Below are 20,603 nucleotides of genomic sequence, written 5' to 3' on the forward strand. Positions count from 1 at the left end.
CAGAGAACATGGCATTCATCATGCTATCTATCCAGTCATGAAAACCTGGCTACTGTACAACTATAAGTCTAGATATATGTTAATATGAAAATTTGCATATACCCCACCCACTCCCCTCCCCCATATCCCATTGTGTGCCACCCATGACCGAGAAACGTACATGCCAAAGAGAGTCCATATCATGATTTCATAAAGATTCATGGAAAATTTGCTCTTTTAGTATTTGTCTAGTAGGTTTCCTCAGAGAGGAAGCCCCCACAACTATGTTAAAGAATAAACAATGAAAATATGATGTGAACATTAGTAGCCTATATAATTCACCACAAAACACAGGCCTATACATCACTATGTGAGTTGGTGTTATAGCTGGTTTTCATTGTAATATAGTTAGCTCTGAATACTGTACAAGGCAAGGCAACTGATAGCCAAGAAAAAAGTGATCAATTAACACTTGTTTAACAAGCATTTGTGGGTGTTTAAAAGCCACTGTCATGGGCCACTGAATTATTTATTTCTCTGCCAGTAGGCCAGGTACACATGCCTATTCACACACGGTACTGGGTGATGTTTTTTCTTGAGGCTATGATTAAGAAGTTACAGCTCTTGTCTGTCTGGATTAACAAGGACAACACACAGGTCTTTCCAGCATTGTATGATTTTTTGTGTGCAAATTAACTCAAGCTTACGAACAATGTCAAATGTGATACAGCGAAGCACCTGAATGAGTTGGGTGCGCAATTACGCAGATACTTTCCCGAAACGGATGACAGAAACAACTGGATTCGTTATCCCTTTCATGCCCTGCCTCCAGTCCACTTACTGAAATCTGAACAAGAGAGCCTCATCGAAATTGCAAAAAGCGGTTCTGTGAAAATTTTATTTAATCAGAAGCCACTGCCAGATTTCTTGCGCTGTTAAGACACTGATGTCCTATGCAACCATGTACCTATCTATGTGAGAGTGGATTCTCGGCCCTCACTAGCATGAAAACTAAATACAAGCACAGACTGTGTGTGGGAAATGATTTAAAACTGAGACTCTCTCTAATACAACCCAACATTGCAGAGTTATGTGCATCCTTTCAAGCACAGCCTTATCATTAACCTGTGGTGAGTTATTCACAATTTTTGATGAACAAATAAGGTTCTATATGTAAGACGGTTAAATAAAGAGCAAAATGATTGATTATTATTATATTATTATTTGTGCCCCGGTTCTATAAGAGCTCTTTGTCACTTCCTACGAGCTGGGTTGTGACAAACACTCACACTCATTCTTATGTTTAATATATGTATATTTTAGTGTGTGTGTGGCAGGCTTACAATGATGGCAAAAAAATTACATTTTAAAGTGGGCTTGGATTTGATTTGATTATAAAAAGCTTGGGAACCTGATGATTGTTACCTGTTTGATTGTTTCCTGTTTTTGTTTATTGACTGCATTTCTTTTTAGTCTTTTGTTAGTTTCTCATTTCATTAACTTACGTTGATTGATTGCTTATTGTTTGAATTGTTTATTATTTAGAATTTTTACTAAATTTGATTAGAAATGTTATTTTGAAGAAAATAACAAATGTATTGTGTTTGTTGAACCAGCTAAACAGCTGTTCTTAGCAAACGTGTTTGCCGTTACCTTTCTAGCTAATAGGATATGTTAGAGATTACACTTCCTCTTCCAATTATAATGTGGGGAGGTAAAAATGCTGAAAAACGATGTACCAAATCTAGTCATTTTAAAATGTTGATTACTTCTTGCAACAAGGCAACAGTTAACAAGTCGTCCCAGATAAATGATGCAGTGCCCCCCTTGGGTCAATAGAGGTATTCCGTGTGACTAACACTTCAGTTAATTACTATAGCTCAAACCTTTGACCAATCAATGTAATTTTGTAAATTCCGGATCTCTATGGCAAGACACATCATTCACCCGAGTTTAGTCAAAATCGGCCCAGTGCTGTCTGAGATATTGTGTGATTAACGTACAAATGGACAGAGACAGAACCACAGTCCCCACCCCAATTTAATTGTGGCGGACAATTATCATTCACCTGATGACGTGATATATATATTTTTTGCTAACATATGATGGGTCGCTGGTTTGCCTGGGAGGGGAGGGGGTACCTGGGCAAGAAAATCGTGGCTGTAGAATTAACTGCTTAATCTGCTGTTTACTTTCACGTCCATAGCCTAGAATGCTGGGCTGGAAACTAGGCCAGAATTGTGAACAATTAGATTAGCCAAACAATGGAGTGGTATGTCAACAATACTAGGCACAATCAGACAGGAGACAAACAGAGAGCACAGAGAACATGGCATTCATCATGCTATCTATCCAGTCATGAAAACCTGGCTACTGTACAACTATAAGTCTAGATATATGTTAATATGAAAATTTGCATATACCCCACCCACTCCCCTCCCCCATATCCCATTGTGTGCCACCCATGACCGAGAAACGTACATGCCAAAGAGAGTCCATATCATGATTTCATAAAGATTCATGGAAAATTTGCTCTTTTAGTATTTGTCTAGTAGGTTTCCTCAGAGAGGAAGCCCCCACAACTATGTTAAAGAATAAACAATGAAAATATGATGTGAACATTAGTAGCCTATATAATTCACCACAAAACACAGGCCTATACATCACTATGTGAGTTGGTGTTATAGCTGGTTTTCATTGTAATATAGTTAGCTCTGAATACTGTACAAGGCAAGGCAACTGATAGCCAAGAAAAAAGTGATCAATTAACACTTGTTTAACAAGCATTTGTGGGTGTTTAAAAGCCACTGTCATGGGCCACTGAATTATTTATTTCTCTGCCAGTAGGCCAGGTACACATGCCTATTCACACACGGTACTGGGTGATGTTTTTTCTTGAGGCTATGATTAAGAAGTTACAGCTCTTGTCTGTCTGGATTAACAAGGACAACACACAGGTCTTTCCAGCATTGTATGATTTTTTGTGTGCAAATTAACTCAAGCTTACGAACAATGTCAAATGTGATACAGCGAAGCACCTGAATGAGTTGGGTGCGCAATTACGCAGATACTTTCCCGAAACGGATGACAGAAACAACTGGATTCGTTATCCCTTTCATGCCCTGCCTCCAGTCCACTTACTGAAATCTGAACAAGAGAGCCTCATCGAAATTGCAAAAAGCGGTTCTGTGAAAATTTTATTTAATCAGAAGCCACAGCCAGATTTCTTGCGCTGTTAAGACACTGATGTCCTATGCAACCATGTACCTATCTATTTGAGAGTGGATTCTCGGCCCTCACTAGCATGAAAACTAAATACAAGCACAGACTGTGTGTGGGAAATGATTTAAAACTGAGACTCTCTCTAATACAACCCAACATTGCAGAGTTATGTGCATCCTTTCAAGCACAGCCTTATCATTAACCTGTGGTGAGTTATTCACAATTTTTGATGAACAAATAAGGTTCTATATGTAAGACGGTTAAATAAAGAGCAAAATGATTGATTATTATTATATTATTATTTGTGCCCCGGTTCTATAAGAGCTCTTTGTCACTTCCTACGAGCTGGGTTGTGACAAACACTCACACTCATTCTTATGTTTAATATATGTATATTTTAGTGTGTGTGTGGCAGGCTTACAATGATGGCAAAAAAATTACATTTTAAAGTGGGCTTGGATTTGATTTGATTATAAAAAGCTTGGGAACCTGATGATTGTTACCTGTTTGATTGTTTCCTGTTTTTGTTTATTGACTGCATTTCTTTTTAGTCTTTTGTTAGTTTCTCATTTCATTAACTTACGTTGATTGATTGCTTATTGTTTGAATTGTTTATTATTTAGAATTTTTACTAAATTTGATTAGAAATTTTATTTTGAAGAAAATAACAAATGTATTGTGTTTGTTGAACCAGCTAAACAGCTGTTCTTAGCAAACGTGTTTGCCGTTACCTTTCTAGCTAATAGGATATGTTAGAGATTACACTTCCTCTTCCAATTATAATGTGGGGAGGTAAAAATTATGAAAAACGATGTACCAAATCTAGTCATTTTAAAATGTTGATTACTTCTTGCAACAAGGCAACAGTTAACAAGTCGTCCCAGATAAATGATGCAGTGCCCCCCTTGGGTCAATAGAGGTATTCCGTGTGACTAACACTTCAGTTAATTACTATAGCTCAAACCTTTGACCAATCAATGTAATTTTGTAAATTCCGGATCTCTATGGCAAGACACATCATTCACCTGAGTTTAGTCAAAATCGGCCCAGTGCTGTCTGAGATATCGTGTGATTAACGTACAAATGGACAGAGACAGAACCACTGTCCCCTCCCCAATTTCACCCATGACCGAGAAACGTAAATGCCAAAGACAGTCCACATCATCATTTCATAAATAATAATGGAAAATTAGCTATTTTAGTATTTGTCCAGTAGGTTTCCTCAGAGAGGAAGCCCCACAACAATGTTAAAGAGAACATGATACAGAAGTCAGTAGTCTCTATAATGCACCTTAAAACAGTAGGCCTATACATCACCATATAAATTAGTGTTTTGCCTGGTTTTCCTTGTTATGTATTTAACACTGAAGACTGTCTAAGGCAGGGCCCCTAATAGCTAAGAAAAAGTGATCAATTAACACTCTTGTTTAACATGCATTTGTTGGTGTTAAAAGCCACTGTCATGGGCCACTGAATTCATTATTTCTCTGCCAGTAGGTTTAGTACACATGCCTATGCACACAAAGTACTGGACTCATCCATGGACTACCTAAAGTCACAAGTAGTAGGCCACTACCGAGTTCCAAACTGACTCTGGAAGTAATGTCAGCACAATAACTTTTCGTCGGGAGCTTCATGAAATGGGTTTCCATGGCAGAGCAGCCGCACACAAGCCTAAGATACCATACACAATACAAAGCGTTGGCTGGAGTGGTGTAAAGCTTGCCAGCATTGGACTCTGCACGACACGACACCATGTTCTTGAGCATGAGGCGCCTTCAGAGCAAACCCACCTCTCAGGACAATGGATTATCCTATGCGGTATTACTACACCACATCAGACGTCACACTACATAATGATGAGGGAGGCCAGCAGCCTCGTCTCACAGCGCAATCTGTCCACATGGTGGCTGTATAAGAAAACATAACAGAGCAGAGATGAATGGGATAGGGGTAGAGGATCTAGGGGTTTAATCACTTCCTTGAATGAGAAATAAGAAAGGGCATACTTCTAACATATGGAGCAGAGCTTAGTAAATCAGCCCTGTTGATTAACAGCCACCAGTAACTCTTTACGCCAAGGGGACAAGACGGGTAATGAGTAACTGCTCCATCTATCCAAGACACTTGTATGGATGGGGATTTCAAATCCTCTATATTATACCAGTCACTGTCCATGAATAACTGAGTGGACTGGATGCGTTCACTCCATGTTGACTCCAGCAGCATAACGTCAGGCGATTAGTAAGACAGACAGGGAGCAGGCGAAAGAGAAGCTTTCCTGTGAGAATGGGATGCGTAGCTAAACACCTGGAGACACACAGCTGTGGGCAGGAGACCCCTTTGTGACAGCAGAGAACCATTTGTTTACAAATATCAGAGACAATCGTGGTGAAAACCAGTGGTCCTCTTTTCATACAGCACATCTGACTGCTGTCTCGATGTACTGTATCAGTGGAGGAATCTCATACAGAATAATGCAAATTGTTGTTCTGATTTCTTTTAAAATGCCTATGGAGCTTCCTACATCAGGACACCTACTGCACAAAAACTAAGAGGTCGTCATTTTGACTGTGACCTTAAGAGAAAGCACAGATCTTTATGCCCTCTACTCCTTATTCTTCCATTGTCAGTTAATTGGAACAGCATCTACAGAGCATTGCATTTCTCAGAAGACCAGGTGAAAACTAATTTTCATCAAACTTTCATTATGGTCTGCTACTTCACATCATGAAAGTATGTACCTTACTGACACTACTTGATTATAGCACTAAGGGTGGTATAGGAACATGGGTCATGGTAGTATATTTACTATGTTGGCTGTCTATATAAAAGTTATCAAAATGTACTATTGTTCACATTCAAGACTTGTTAAATACAGTAGACCCATTTTCTCTTTGAATGTATTTCATGGAATTCGATCTAATAATTAATGCAGCCATTTCACACCCACAATGAAACACATCTGGAAAAGAGGACAGCTCTCAAAAATGTGTTTGAGGAGGGACTTGTTCAATACAGTAGACCACAGAGTTGCAGGAACATGTAATAGGAATACTGGACACAGCCAAAATTAATAAGCATTAATTCACAGTGTAAAGAGTGATTCCTACATCATCACAACCTACTAAAGAACCACTAAAGTAGCTTATTTTTCCCTACCTCAATGTAGCATCAGGGTGGTATGCCTACATAACACATAGGAACATGGGTCATGGTTGTCCATGTTACATGGTGTGGGTGTGTCATATGCAAGTTAGGTTAAAATGACACTAACGATGCACACAACTAGGGGAGGGAGAGTATGCCAAAAATATTAAGCATAATGATGAAGAAACAAATTATACTGAACAAAAATATAAATGCAACACGCAACAATTTATATGATTTTACTGAGCTACAGATCATATAAGGAAATCAGTCAATTTAAATAAATACATGAGGCCATAATCTATGGATTTTTACATGACTGGGAATACAGATATGCATCTGTTGGTCACAGATACCTTTAAAAAAAAAAGGTAGGGTCTTGGATCTGAAAACCAGTCAGTATTTGGTGTGACCACCATTTGCCTCATGCAGCACATCTCCTTCGCATAGTGTTGATCAGGCTGTTGATTGTGGCCTGTCAAATGTTGTCCCACTCCTCTTTAATGGCTGTGCAAAGTTGCTGGATATTGACGGGAACTGGAACACGCTTTGGTACACCTCAATCCAGAGCATCCCAAGCATGCACAATAGGTGACATGTCTGGTGAGTATGCAGGCAATGGAAGAACTGGGACATTTTTAGCTTCCAGGAATTGTTTACAGATCCTTGAGACATGGGGCCGTGCATGATCATGCTGAAACATGATGTGATGGAGGCAGATGAATGGCAGGACAATAGGCCTCAGGATCTCGTCATGGTATCTCTCTCTGTACATTCAAATTGCCATCAATAAAATGCAATTGCGTTCCTTGTCCATAGTTTACTCCTGCCCATACCATAACCCCACTGCCACCATGGGGCCCTCTGTTCATAACGTTGACGTTAGCAAAGCGCTCGCTCACACAACGCCATCGTCTGCAATTGTGAGGCCGGTTGGACATCCTGCCAAATTCTCTAAAACAACGTTGGAAGGGGGTTATGGTAGAGAAATTAACATTTCATTTTCTGGCAACAGCTCTGGTGGACATTCCTGCTATCAGCATGCCAATTGCACATTCCCTCAAAACTTAAGATATCTGTGGCATTGTGTTGTGTGACAAAACTGCTCATTTTAGAGTGGCCTTTTATTGTCCCCGGCTAAAGCTTCTTGATATTCCACACCTGTCAGGTGGATGGATAATGTAGGTAAAGGAGAAACGCTAACTAACAGGAACGTAAACAAATTTGTGCACAACATTTGAGAGAAATGTATGGGATCTTTTAATTCAGCTCATGAAACATAGGACCAACACTTTACATGTTGCGTTCATATGTTTGTTCAGTGTAAGAACAGATTAATGTAGCATTCAGTTAAAGTTAGTGGCAATGTGAATGAATCCTCTGCCCCTAAACACTATCTTGTGTCTTGCTAGGCTTTTTCGTAACATTATCTAGGGGTGAACAGAAAAGACTGTCATTCTCGTCTGGCATTTCCAGTCTGGCTGCTGGTAGTGCTTTCAGGGTTTGTAGCTTCCACAGAGAGATGTACTGTACGGACACTGTAACCAGGGGTGACATGTACAGAATGACCTTCTAGGACTTGTCGTGAAGGAGACATGGGTAATGTGCTCTTTTTCACTGAACCAACTCACACACTCTATAAAAATCTTGCTTAATGGCAAAGGGAGACAATTCCAAAGGATGAGTAGGACTGAAAGTATGTTTTCTCTAACTTTATGAAAAGACTGAACTCTTTCCAGTATAGTCTATTGAGGAAGCAGCGCCCCAGTGGCAGCCAATCATTGCTTTTCCCTGTCAAACAGAGGAGTATCCCGATCATGTGACTCAACATGGCCTGGCCACATTGGCTGTGACCAATGTTGAAAATGAATTGTCTCCATTACCTTTCAACAGAAGCAGCGTGAGCCTTTCTTCATGGCAGACTGCCTCCTCAGCAGCAGAGCTGAAGCAGAGCTAAGATCAAATGGACAGACAGGCTAAGAGGTAATGAGGGAGTCAGTCTGCATCATCGCTTTCGTAAAAACGCTATCTGCTCCTCTGCCGTGCAGCCGCCTTAACCCTCTCCATAAGAAAGGCTTTCTGTTTCCACAGAGCATAGCAGAGGAGATAGAGAGAGCCTCAGGGTGCTGAGAGGGCAGAGTTAGCTTATTCTACAAGCTTTTCTCCAGTCATGAACTCTGCCTGGGATTTAAAGGCAGGTTTCCTCATGTGAAGCATTTATTCCAGTTCTGTATGACTTGAGCTTTGACATCCAGAGTCAGGAACTGCAGAGAGGTCTCAAGGCATGTTTGGACCATGCACACACCATAGTGAATGTATATATACTGTATTCTGAACAAAAATATAAACCCAACATGCAACAATTTCCAAGATTGTACTGAGTTACAGTTCATATAAAGAAATCAGTCAATTGAAATAAATTCATTAGGCCCCAATCTATGAAATTCACATGACTGGGAATACAGATATGCATCTGTTGGTCACAGATACCTTAAATAAAAACAGGCCTCACAATGGGCCTCAGGATCTCGTCATGGTATTTTTGTGCTTTCAAATTACTATTGATAAAAAAATGCTTGTTGTCCGTAGCTTATGCCTGCCCATACCATAACCCCACCACCACGGGACACTCTGTTCACAACATTGACATCAGCAAACCGCTCGCCCACACATGGTCTGTGATTGTGAAGCCAGTTGGATGTACTGCCAAATTTTCTAAAATGACGTTGGAGGCAGCTTATGGTAGAGAAATTAACATTCAATTCTCTGGCAACAGCTCTGGTGGACATTCCTGCAGTCAGCATGCCAATTGCACGCTCCTTCAAAAATTGAGACATCTGTGGCATTGTGTTGTGTGACAAAACTACACATTTTAGAGTGCACCTGTGTAATGATCATGCTGTTTAATCAGCTTCTTGATATGCCACTCCGGTCAGGTGGATGGATTATCTTGGCAAATGAGAAAGGCCCACTAACAGGGATGTTAACAAATGTGTGCACAACATTTGAGAGAAATAAGCTTTTTGTGTGTATGGAACATTTCTGGGATCCTTTATTTCAGCTCATGAAACATGGGACCAACATTTTACATATTGCGTTAATATTTTTGTTCAGTGTAGAAATATGCCTTTTATAATCTCAGAATATAGAGAAGTATTATGTGTATTGCTCAATAAAGGATGGCTTGGCTTCTTCTCAGTATCAACTTCTCGAGTCGAAAAGTGATTTTGAATTACATAAAAGTACAGAAAGGAGAGGTCCAGCCTGGCCATCCGAAATGGCCAACAAGTACTGGAGGGCTAGATTTTTTAAGGGCACACACACTTGTTTCCCCTATTGAATTATACTTCCATGTGTATAACACACTTCAACAGTCATTATTCAATTCCACAGGGTTACAGATTTGCTTAAACACTATTTAGTTAGACACTGTAAGATGCCCGAGGAAACTTCCTTAGGACTTGAGCTCCTTTAAAACACCTATGAATTATTAACAGGCAGCGAATATGAGTGCAGACACACACTGAGCATGTGCGAGGGCTTTATAGTGATGTCATTCATTGAGGGAATTTCTGGGAAACTCAAGGGATGTTAGCATTTGAATAGTGGGGGGGGGGGGCACTCAGAGTGAGTGTGTGTGGGTGGGTTGTGTCAGCTGCCTGTCCCCATGTACTCAGCAGGTCCAAGTTGTAGCCAGCCAATCACGTCGGCCTGGCAGGAGGGCCCCTAATACATATGCTAATCTAGTCTCACCCTGCACCCCAACACTGTCGCATAAAGGAAGGTTTTGTCATCAAGTTTGCCACGTTTTGGCTGCTGCAGCCAGTGATATAACTGCCCCCTGATGGCAAAGTCAGTGTCATGAAAAGATTATAGCATGTGCATGGCATACTAAGGGAGAGAGATATTAGCTGGTTAGTTAAATCGTTTTTAAAAAAATTACATTGTGATCGTGATATGGCAAAAAATTATGAGACCTCTGTCCATGTTGCCTTGGAATGGATCACATTTAATAATTACTAGTCTGTCTTATTGGATATGAAGAGTATTTTCTGGAGATGACACAGCTTTGGACCTTAATAACTTCATCATATTGAATTGAAAAGAAGAGGACAAAGGGAGTTCCATGAAAAAATATATAAATAACAGTCCCATCTTAAGAGGCTTTGTGCACAAAAATCTATTAAAAATCAAAGAGAAAATGGGAGAGGGGGCAGATGACTATCTTGTCTCTTTGTGGGGAACACACAAGGAAATGCAGTGCTCTACAGAGGAAAGCTTCAGGCCATGTTTAGGCAGTGGACAGGGAGAGAGTGGGTTTCTGTTCCCCTGTCAGAGCTCATGATCTGGAGGGGCTAATCATGCACTGGTCACAGCACAGAGGCATTCTGAGACAGACAGCTCATCCTCATTCACCTCAGCCTTATCATTTCTACCCTCAGTCCCCATATTCCTAACGTCAACACGTTGACAGTCAGAGCCCCCTTATGAAAGTGAAATATGCTTTTTTACTGACAGCTTTTTAAATTTCTACATCGGAAGACATTTTTTATACCTCCCCTAGAGAGACTCGAATCATTCTCCTCTAACATGGATGTCCTTTGGCAAGTCACAATGTCTGCTCATTATTGGGGCTTGAACTCTTATAAGAGAACATAGTCAGTACAGTGTTGATACAGAACATTCCTAGGCCTATATCTTCAGGCGGACTCCAGTTCCGGTTCTTAAGACAAATAACCCTCTAAAGGACACATCTGTTTTAAGTCCTGGTGGTGTAACCCAATAAGGGACAGTGTCTTGGAGAAAGATGACGGAGGCTTCCTGTACGGATATATGGGCTCTGTGAGCCAATACAAACATACTGTACAGTGTAGCCTCTATACACGTTACAGAAAACTGCCTGAGAAGGACATGATGAGTGACAGCTGTCAGTTAGGCACAGCTGTTCAATTCACCACTAAAACCTCCTCCTATTTTTTTAAATGTATTTCACCTTTTTTAACCAGGTAGGCTAGTTGAGAACAAGTTCTCATTTGCAACTGCGACCTGGCCAAGATAAAGCAAAGCAGTGTGACACAGACAACAACACAGAGTTAGACATGGAGTAAACAATAAACAAGCCAATTACACAAACAAGTCAATGGCACAGTAGAGACAGGAAAGTCTATATACAGTGTGTGCAAAAGGCATGAGGAGGTAGGCAATAAATAGGCCATAGGAGCTAATAATTACAATTGAACAGATTAACACTGGAGTGATAAATGAGCAGATGATGATGTGCAAGTAGAGATACTGGTGTGCAAAATAGCAGAAAAGTAAATAAAATAAAAACAGTATGGGGATGAGGTAGGTAGATTGGGTGGGCTATTTACAGATGGACTATGTACAGCTGCAGTGATCGGTTAGCTGCTCAGATAGTTGATGTTTAAAGTTGGTGAGGGAAATAAAGTCTCCAACTTCAGCGATTTTTGCAATTGGTTCCAGTCACTGGCAGCAGAGAACTGGAAGGAAAGGCGGCCAAATGAGGTGTTGGCTTTGGGGATGATCAGTGAGATATACCTGCTGGAACGTGTGCTATGGGTGGGTGTGGTTATCGTGACCAGTGAACTGAGATAAGGCGGAGCTTTACCTAGCAAAGACTTATAGATGACCTGGAGCCAGTGGGTCTGGCGATGAATATGTAGCGAGGGCCAGCCGACTAGAGCATACAGGTCGCAGTGGTGGGTCGTATAAGGTGATTTGGAAACAAAACGGATGGCACTGTGATAGACTGCATCCAGTTTGCTGAGTAGAGTGTTGGAAGCTATTTTGTAGATGATATCGCCGAAGTCGAGGATCGGCAGGATTAGAGGTCGACCGATTAATCGGAATGGCCTATTAATTAGGGCCGATTTCAAGTTTTCATAACAATCGGAAATTGGTATTTTTGGGCGCCGATTTCCGATTTTATTTTATTTTTTACATTTTATACCTTTTCACATTCTTATTTTCAATGACTGCCTAGGAACTGTGGGTTAACTGCCTTGTTCAGGGGCAGAATGACATATTTTCACCTTGTCAGCTCAGGGGTTCCAATCTTGCAACCGCACAGTTAACTAGTCCAATGCTCTAACCATTGCACTCCACGAGTAGCCTGCCTGTTACGCGAATGTAGTAGAAGCCAAGGTAAATTGCTAGCTAGCATTAAACCTCTTACCTTGGAATGTTGAAGTCTCATGTTAAAAGGAACACCCAACTTTCATATGTTCTCATGTTCTGAGCAAGGAACTTAAACGTTAGCTTTTTTACATGGCACATATTTTACATGGCACACATTACTTTCTTCTCCAACACTTTGTTTTTGCATTATTTAAACCAAATTGAACATGTTTCATTATTTATTTGAGGCTAAATTGATTTTATTGATGTTTTATATTAAGTTAAAATAAGTGTTCATGCAGTATGGTTGTAATTGTCATTATTACAAATAAAAAAAATCGGCCGATTAATCGGCATCGGCTTTTTTGGTCAGCCAATAATCGGTATCAGTATCGGCGTTGAAAAATCATAATCGGTCGATCTCTAGGTAGGATAGTCAGTTTTACTAGGGTAAGTTTGGTGGCATGAGTGAAGGAGGCTTTGTTGCGAAATAGAAAGACGATTCTAGATTTGATTTCGGATTGGAGATGTTTAATATGAGTCTGGAAGGAGAGTTTACAGTCTAGCCAGACACCTAGGTATTATAGTTGTCCACATATACTAGGTCGGAACCATCCGGGTGGTGTGGCTAGTCGGGAGGTCGGGTGCGGGCAGTGAACGGTTGAAAAGCATGCATTTGGTTTTACTAGCGTTTAAGAGCAGTTGGAGGCCACAGACGGAGTGTTGTATGGCATTGAAGCTCGTTTGGAGGTTAGTTAGCACAGTGTCCAAGGAAGGGCCAGAAGTATACAGAATGGTGTCGTCTGCATCCACTATCATTGGTGGTGATCAGAGAAAGGGCTATCTGGAAAGCCCCATCCATCCTGACTGCCTGACTTCACCGTTTGAGTCAGAACACAAGCCATGGAAAGACCAGTGTGACTCAAACCACACTGTAAAACTGACAAATCAGCTTGTGTTCACAAGTGACATGAATTGTGGGGTTTCTTATGATTTCACAAGGCTTCTGCTCACCTGCAGTGAAACTGCCAGATCAGCGTATGGTCAAGCCCCTCTTTCTCCAACAAACATCCCAGCAGATTTTGAGGGGTGATAACTGAGCCTGCATCATGGACCACACTACCTTAATTGTGATTCTTAATGTTTCTTAAGGTGTCAGCATGCTTCAGTTAGGCTAGTGCCTAGCCAAACTTGGCTAGCTGAACTGAACGAGTGTGCTCGCATACTCCCATAAAAAAACACTTGAAAAACAAGAAAAAAGCGGCAATAGTTTTTGAGAAGCTGTAGCAAGTCTACACTTCGTCAAAATAGTCAAAATAGTCCGAATTAATCTAAAATAACTAATGAAATCGTCTCTCATTGAATGACAACAAAGACTTTATTGAAGAGTCCCTACTGTTGACCAATCACAGACGAAGGGGTGTAGACAAAAAAAAACTTACGGGTGTCAAATACGAACAAAAACGTCACAAAATGTTGTCATGATATATGCACAAACTCTTCCGAGGTGTTTCGGCTGGAAAGCATGTGGACACCTTTATTCGACACACTCACCACAGCACAGACTAATTGCATAGAGACTGCAGCTCGAAGCTTGCTCAGTCCACTAAGCACGACATCCATAATCTCCTCTGATTGGTCAGTGAGAGCAACTTGTGCTGGGCTGTCTATTTGCTGTGTGCACATGAGTCCTTCAGTCTGCCAGGGAGAAGAAGAGCTCCTCGACTCACCGTTGCTACCGTATATGAAGCAGCTCTGCTAGTGCTAACTGGGTCTCAGCAGCCTGAGAACAAGAGGGGCAGCAGGAAGTTCATACCGAGAACACATAGCCTGCACACAGCAGGAACCGTACTGCTGGCAGTATCTCCACAGAGTATAGTTGTGGTGGAGGGCGTTATCAAGAGATACCAAAATAGCTGCATGAGAAAGCATTCATGTAACTATCCAAAGGCCTTGTTTCTCGAAGAGGATACATACTCCCTAAGAGGATACATACTCCATGGATCTCTACTGTAGAGAGATAGGGAGAGGTGCTTGTCCAATGAGACTTATGTGTTTCCATCAGGAGTGTGACACTTAAGACTTGTAACGAGCAGAACCAACAACCCCTGCATCATCAAGACAGTTGCCTTGTGAGAAGATGTTAAAAGGCCACAGTAGCCATTGTTATGTAAATTAAAATGAAAAGTACCCTAGGCTTGGCCCCAAGTCAGAGAAGGTCTGCAAGAGCTAATGCCCAGTAAGACCCGGGGGGTGGCTTGCATAGATGGAAACAGAAAAGTCTGAGCCTTTTTGGTAAAACAGTAAGGTAAATCTTCAGTGGAAATGTGCGAATGGTATATTTGTTTGCAGACCATGACAGTGGACTAGTAGGGAGAGGAGACGGGAAGTAGAGGTTAGGGGAGATGGGGGGAGTGACTAAAGGCCCAGGGGGATGGTTGAAAATCACAATTTGTGGTGAGCAATTGATCCAGAAATAAACTGTAAAGCTTTCAGAGGGGCAGTAGTGTATGTGTCCACACTCTCTGTCACGAGCCAGTCTCTGAAGTCAGTCGGTGAGCAGCAGAACAGAGGCCAGGCTGTAGGAAGCTTAGACACCATAACCCTGCTTATCTACTCACTAGTCAATCACGACACCTCAACACATCAGAGCTTTAGGAAGGCCAACGCTAACAGCCATGTGTGTACAGCTGGAGGAGATTCACAAATATACTCACAGGGATGAACTTTTCACAGCGTTTTTTTTTGTCAGCTAGTAAGATCTAGCTAAAAAAGCAGAAGGGAAAATGTGATGTATTGTAATCCTCTCTGTTTAGACAAGATGCTCCCAACCATTATAACCTACCCCGTTGATCCTTGACCACAATGAGGAAGGTTACATTAGGGTCTGGCCCTAGGCAGTCTTCACTATTCAAAATCCCCGCCAGGCATGCAGTCACTTCCTATTCGCTGATCCAATCTTACAAGAGAAGGAATCCTGGAAGCATATCATTCAAAACATATTCTACATAAAACACACGGCTTGAGATATCTGAGGCCAATAGCTTTAATTCCTTAGATGTGGCTGACAGACTCAGGAAACTGTCTGTAACAAGCATGTCTAATAAGAGCCAATCGTACCATTACACCAAACCGTGGTACAAGTCTCAGCAGTGCACTCATGGCCCTGGAACTATGCATGGAATGGCAAAGAGGACAAATTCCTCATCCCATATCAACTCAGCCAACAGCACCCTTAGCCCCCAAAAAGGCTTTCCATTGTCTGAGTGAGTCACTACAGGAGAAAACATGAAGGCCAAGTACGGAACCTACAGGATAACCTCTAGTCTTCAACAGTCTAGTCTCTGGTCAGAGGACCACCATTATTTTTCTAATTCACTCTTCCTAGATTGACAAATTACTGAATGACATGCAATCTCCTGCTGAACACCTCAGTGACCTTTTACTTTCACCAGCTGGTCTCTATCTCAGAGAGGCAGGTACTCGAGGAGAGGAGACAATCATGATAAGAATCTGAATAGCATAATTCTCTCAAGATAAACAAGAGAAGTGAACACATCTTTGACTGATTCCTGTAAAATATTCTACTTCCACTTTTACACTGAGAGGAAGGAGACGTGTCTTTGCGACAAACTTAAAATAAATAAAAACTAATGCAAATACTGTTAATAATTTAATTAATCAGATGTGTTAAGTAAATTTGCATAAGAGAGATCTTGTGCGTGTGTTATCTAAAGATGTGTCCATCCCTCCTACAAAAAAATGGCCCTTGATGATAAGTAGAACCTTAGGCCTATGTTTAGTGAATTGAGAGACATGCTAGGGTGGTGCCACTCACAAACCAGTGAGTTGTGTATGTTTTTTATTACTGCAGTTCACAGTCTTCTCTTTGCCTACATTATACCTCATTATTGTAAAATTAGGATACTTTATGAGGGGAAACTGTACAGTCAAGGCACAGGATGCATGCTCATTGTGTTTGTTGAACTATACAAGGGTTTGTTCTTTCCAGAGAGCCTCCAGAAACAAGTCACAGAGGTAGAGAGCAACTAATGACATCTCATGAGACACACACACACACACACAAAATAAAATTGTGCTGACTCATGATTGAGACCACCTACCTGCGAGACTAACAAAAATGTCTCAGCAGTATAATAAATTATTGTTCTGATTTGTACATATTCATAAACAGGAGGTGATGTTTACAGAAGAAAACTTTAAAGAAAACTTTAGGGCTTGATTGTAAAGTAACAGTTGAGTTTAGGGAAATGCACATACTTACATATCCTTAGACCTTAGGCTACCAAAAAAATAATGTAGCCTGACTTGTCCTTTGAAAACAATGTCCTAGATTCTACAAGTTCCTTCCCTAAACATGATTGTTGTTGACAAGAAAACCAAGATCAGCATCTTCAGGTACACCCACACCAGTTTCACTTCTTTTCAAACTCATACACAACTAACCCACCACCCTGAGCTCAGGAAGAGTTCACTTTCTCTCCCCCCCCACACACACAACTGCTTTATGTATCATACCATCTTCATCTCCCCCAGAGACCCATGCCACTCCGAAGAAACAGCAGGCCCTCTCAGTCTAATAATGACATCATCCTATCATATTCAGCGTTCTGCCCCCCCAGGGAGAACCTTATGGTCCTTGATACCCCCAGTTTCACTCTGTTTTCTGCACTCTGCTTTCTGCCATGCATTGATCAATTAATTTCATTCTATCACTTAGGGTAAGTGTGTAAGAAGGCAGTGGAGAATCAATCAAATCGTTCAGATGTGATAAACAACTAAGAAATCATATGTGCTTCTTGGATGTAGCTATTTTTGGCCTAACCTGCTTGTATATATATATGCTTGTTTATACATGTGTAATTACCATTGACAGTATGGTAATACCAACGGTACTACTGATAGGGGAAACATCCCTGTTATTTACAAATTGTAGAAATAGAAACATGTCTTATTCTGGTGAGGTCTGAAACACCCAATCAAGGTCAGTGATCTACGTATGTAAATGTCTGTCTGTCCTGCTTTTGACCACTCAATGAGTGCTGGCTATACTCAGGAGGAGATTAATCCATGAACAGTTTTTCGTTGTCTTTAATTACAGCTGGGCTATGGAACATCGACGGCCTACAATTCTCGAGCATTTCAAGATAACAACATTTATTGGAATAATCCATTTTAAACGACTAAACGTAACGTTATAACATAAAATAGAAAAGTAGACTATGGTAACTTGTATGAACAACACTGGTGTGCCGTCCTACTTATTGATGTACACAGTATTACCAGTTTTCAACCTCATTATAAATAAACTGTCATGTTTTTATTGTTCTAAACATGAATATAATATTGTACTCTAAAATCTATATAAAATAAACATAAACTAGGAAATACATTATATACCATGCAGAATTATTCTTATTGGTTCACCAGCCCGTTCCCGACACTTACCGGATAGTTCATCTGGTTCAAGCCCGCTTTCAGTGTCAAGTCCGCAGATAACAAAATAATCTGCGAATCGACATGAATTCGAGCTGAAGCCGGTGGTCATTTTGAGACTGGTCCCGTGGTACCCTTTTCCTCTGCTTTGTCAGTTGGGTGCATATTAAATTATCGCGTAGTGTTTTCGCGCAGCCATCGTGGATGTACTGCAAAGCCTGAAAATCAGAACAGAATGCCAGCCGAAATGCATTATGGGTCTTCAAGTACAGCTGTTTTCATCGGTCTCAGATCTTCTCAACCCCTGGCTTTACCGCTGCGTAGAGGGAACACACTGAGCATGTGCGAACTCCTTACAGATTACGTTATGCATTTAACCCTTCAGTTCCTGAGTTAAGGATTTATCTTGTAAAATGCTCTCCTTTATAATAATAATGCTATAGTATTGAAGCATTAAATAGGCCTTATTACACATATAATGAACCTGAGCCATAGTATTCTTACTCCACTGTAGCCAAGACCATCCAGTGTACAACTGAATGCAGACTTCAATTTCACCAATTTAGCCTGAACAATTGTATTCATGTAATACACATGTAATACCATAGTTGTAATACACATACGGTAATAGGTATTCTATTTTGAGTATTCAAAGCACAGATAAGGAGAAGTAGATGTCAGGAACAGGAAAAACATGTAAAATAAACGTTGCCTGATGCACAATTTTGAATATATTTCATTAAATCATAAGAAAAATGTTGTCCTACTCGATAAAAAGTTAAAGTCAAATAAGTCAAAGCAACTGTGGGGCTGAACTCTGTAGACATGTACAAAGAGCTCCACCATGTGGTAAAATGTGCACGGTAAAAACATGCAGAACTTTGCCATTAGAGTCACATTCTCATAATCCAATCATTTACCAGACAGTGAGAAAGAAAAAGTACAGAATATTTTTTTATGATTTCAAAATAAATATGTTAATAATAAACCAACATTCATTAGCTTGGACAAAAAGATGTACAAAAATTAATTTACAAACACAGGTCATATTGCAATACATTATCAGTTTGCACAATTTAACACTGTAAAGATCACAAGTGTAATGAATGGAAACACACCAAGAATCATCCAAGCCAGCGCAGATATTCTCAATATTCTCCGCATGAAATCAAAAAATGTTGGAAAGTTGTAATAAGAAACATGTGTAACACCCTAATATTGCAGTGATCTTTAAAAATTGGATAAAACTACTGGGGACTTTTAAACAGTTTTTGCAAATATGTATCAATTAATTTCCAGAAATTATGTCTGATATGAAATTGGGTGATAATAGTAATAAGGGCAAAGGAACAAAATATTCTTATTTATTAAACCCAAAAACAGCTTTCATAAGAGCACACCCTTTGTATTGACTGAACAGCTACAGGATCTCCCATCGGGCTTGATCCCTCTGAAAACTACTGTAGTGCAATCAAGATGAGGTAATGATGCAACCTCTATGAACAACAAAAAGGTGAAGCCCAAATTTCAAACAACAAGAACAATAACACAACTAAATCACATGAAACAGGTCATGAAATTGATGAGTAACAGCAGGATTGGGATACAGTAGGGCTGTTTTTACACAGGCAGAACAGTTATGATCTTTTGACCAATTATTGGCAAAAGAGCTGATCGGTCACAACACCAATTAGTGGTAAAAAAAAAAAAAAAAGATCAGAATTTGGCTGCCTGTGTCAACACAGCCAAAGTGGCCATTATGAAGCACTTAGCCTGCTTTTATACAGGCAGCCTAATTCTGATCTATTTTTTAACTAATTAGTCTTTTGACCAATCAGATCAGCTCCGAGAAAAGATCTGATGTGACTGGTCAAAAGACCAATGAGTGGGAGAAAAAAAATGAATTAGGCTGCCTGTGTAAACACAGCCTTAGATATGCTACGTGGCCACACAAATTAATTCAGGTAATTAAATACTAACAAATGAGATATATTTTCTCATGTTCAGAAAGGGTTTCTATAGTGGATTAAAACGCTGATCCAAGTAAGATCGTTAATAACCCAAATATAAAAAATTATTCCTCACTTTTTAAAATCAATTTTCATAAATAATGAGTGATTTCAGATGCAGAAGAGTGGACAGTGCTTGAGACATGGATTTTGAAGAAACATCAACAGTAAGACTGCCCAAGCGCACATTCACTGCATCAACCTCTAGACACAACCAGAAGGTTTCACAGCAGCAGAGAATTCATATAATGACATCAGGTAAGGCTGAATAAAAATCACTCCAATCACATCAAAGCACCCAAACTATAGTACAAATTAGGCATCACACCAACAGATACATGCAGGTTGGATTCTAAGAAATATATACAGTCCCTTAAGAAAGTATTCACACCCCTTGACTCTTTTTCACATTTTCTTGTGTTGCAGCCTGAATTTAAAATGTATTCAATTTAGATTTTTTGTCACTGCCCTTCATAAAATACCCCATCATGTCAAAGTGGAATTATGTTTTTAGAAATGTTTACAAACTAATAAAAAATGAAAAGCTGAATAGTCTTGAGTCAATAAGTATTCACCACCTTTGTTATGGCACGCCTAAATAAGTTCAGGAGTAAAAATGTGCTCAACAAGTCACAATAAGTTGCGTGG

General features: G+C 40.2%; 1 protein-coding gene and 3 non-coding genes across 8 annotated transcripts in view; 3 read left to right on the forward strand and 1 right to left on the reverse strand.

Annotated features, from left to right (window-relative positions):
* dennd5a (DENN/MADD domain containing 5A) overlaps window positions 1-18,292 on the reverse strand; it is a 96,626-nt gene extending 78,334 nt beyond the window's left edge. For 2 of the 5 annotated variants that reach the window (XR_016496861.1, XM_021607633.3), the window contains exon 1: window positions 17,959-18,292. Coding sequence is in view for 3 of the 5 variants with exons in the window: in XM_021607633.3 (XP_021463308.3) it covers window positions 17,959-18,058 (100 nt within the window). In the remaining 2 variants the exon portion in view is untranslated. The remainder of the gene's footprint in view (window positions 1-17,958) is intronic. The other 3 variants (XR_016496860.1, XM_021607632.3, XM_090238846.1) reach the window with 3 other exon arrangements.
* LOC118965101 (U7 small nuclear RNA) lies at window positions 203-257 on the forward strand. Its single transcript, XR_005052434.2, has one exon. It is a non-coding gene; the product is annotated as a U7 small nuclear RNA (small nuclear RNA).
* On the forward strand, window positions 2,503-2,557 carry LOC149983095 (U7 small nuclear RNA). Its single transcript, XR_016496985.1, has one exon. It is a non-coding gene; the product is annotated as a U7 small nuclear RNA (small nuclear RNA).
* On the forward strand, window positions 4,386-4,440 carry LOC118965103 (U7 small nuclear RNA). Its single transcript, XR_005052436.1, has one exon. It is a non-coding gene; the product is annotated as a U7 small nuclear RNA (small nuclear RNA).
* Window positions 18,293-20,603: the final 2,311 nt, after the last annotated feature.

Source organism: Oncorhynchus mykiss, chromosome 6, assembly GCF_057628025.1.
Source record: "Oncorhynchus mykiss isolate SJ-2025 chromosome 6, ASM5762802v1, whole genome shotgun sequence".
Lineage (NCBI taxonomy): Eukaryota > Metazoa > Chordata > Actinopteri > Salmoniformes > Salmonidae > Oncorhynchus > Oncorhynchus mykiss.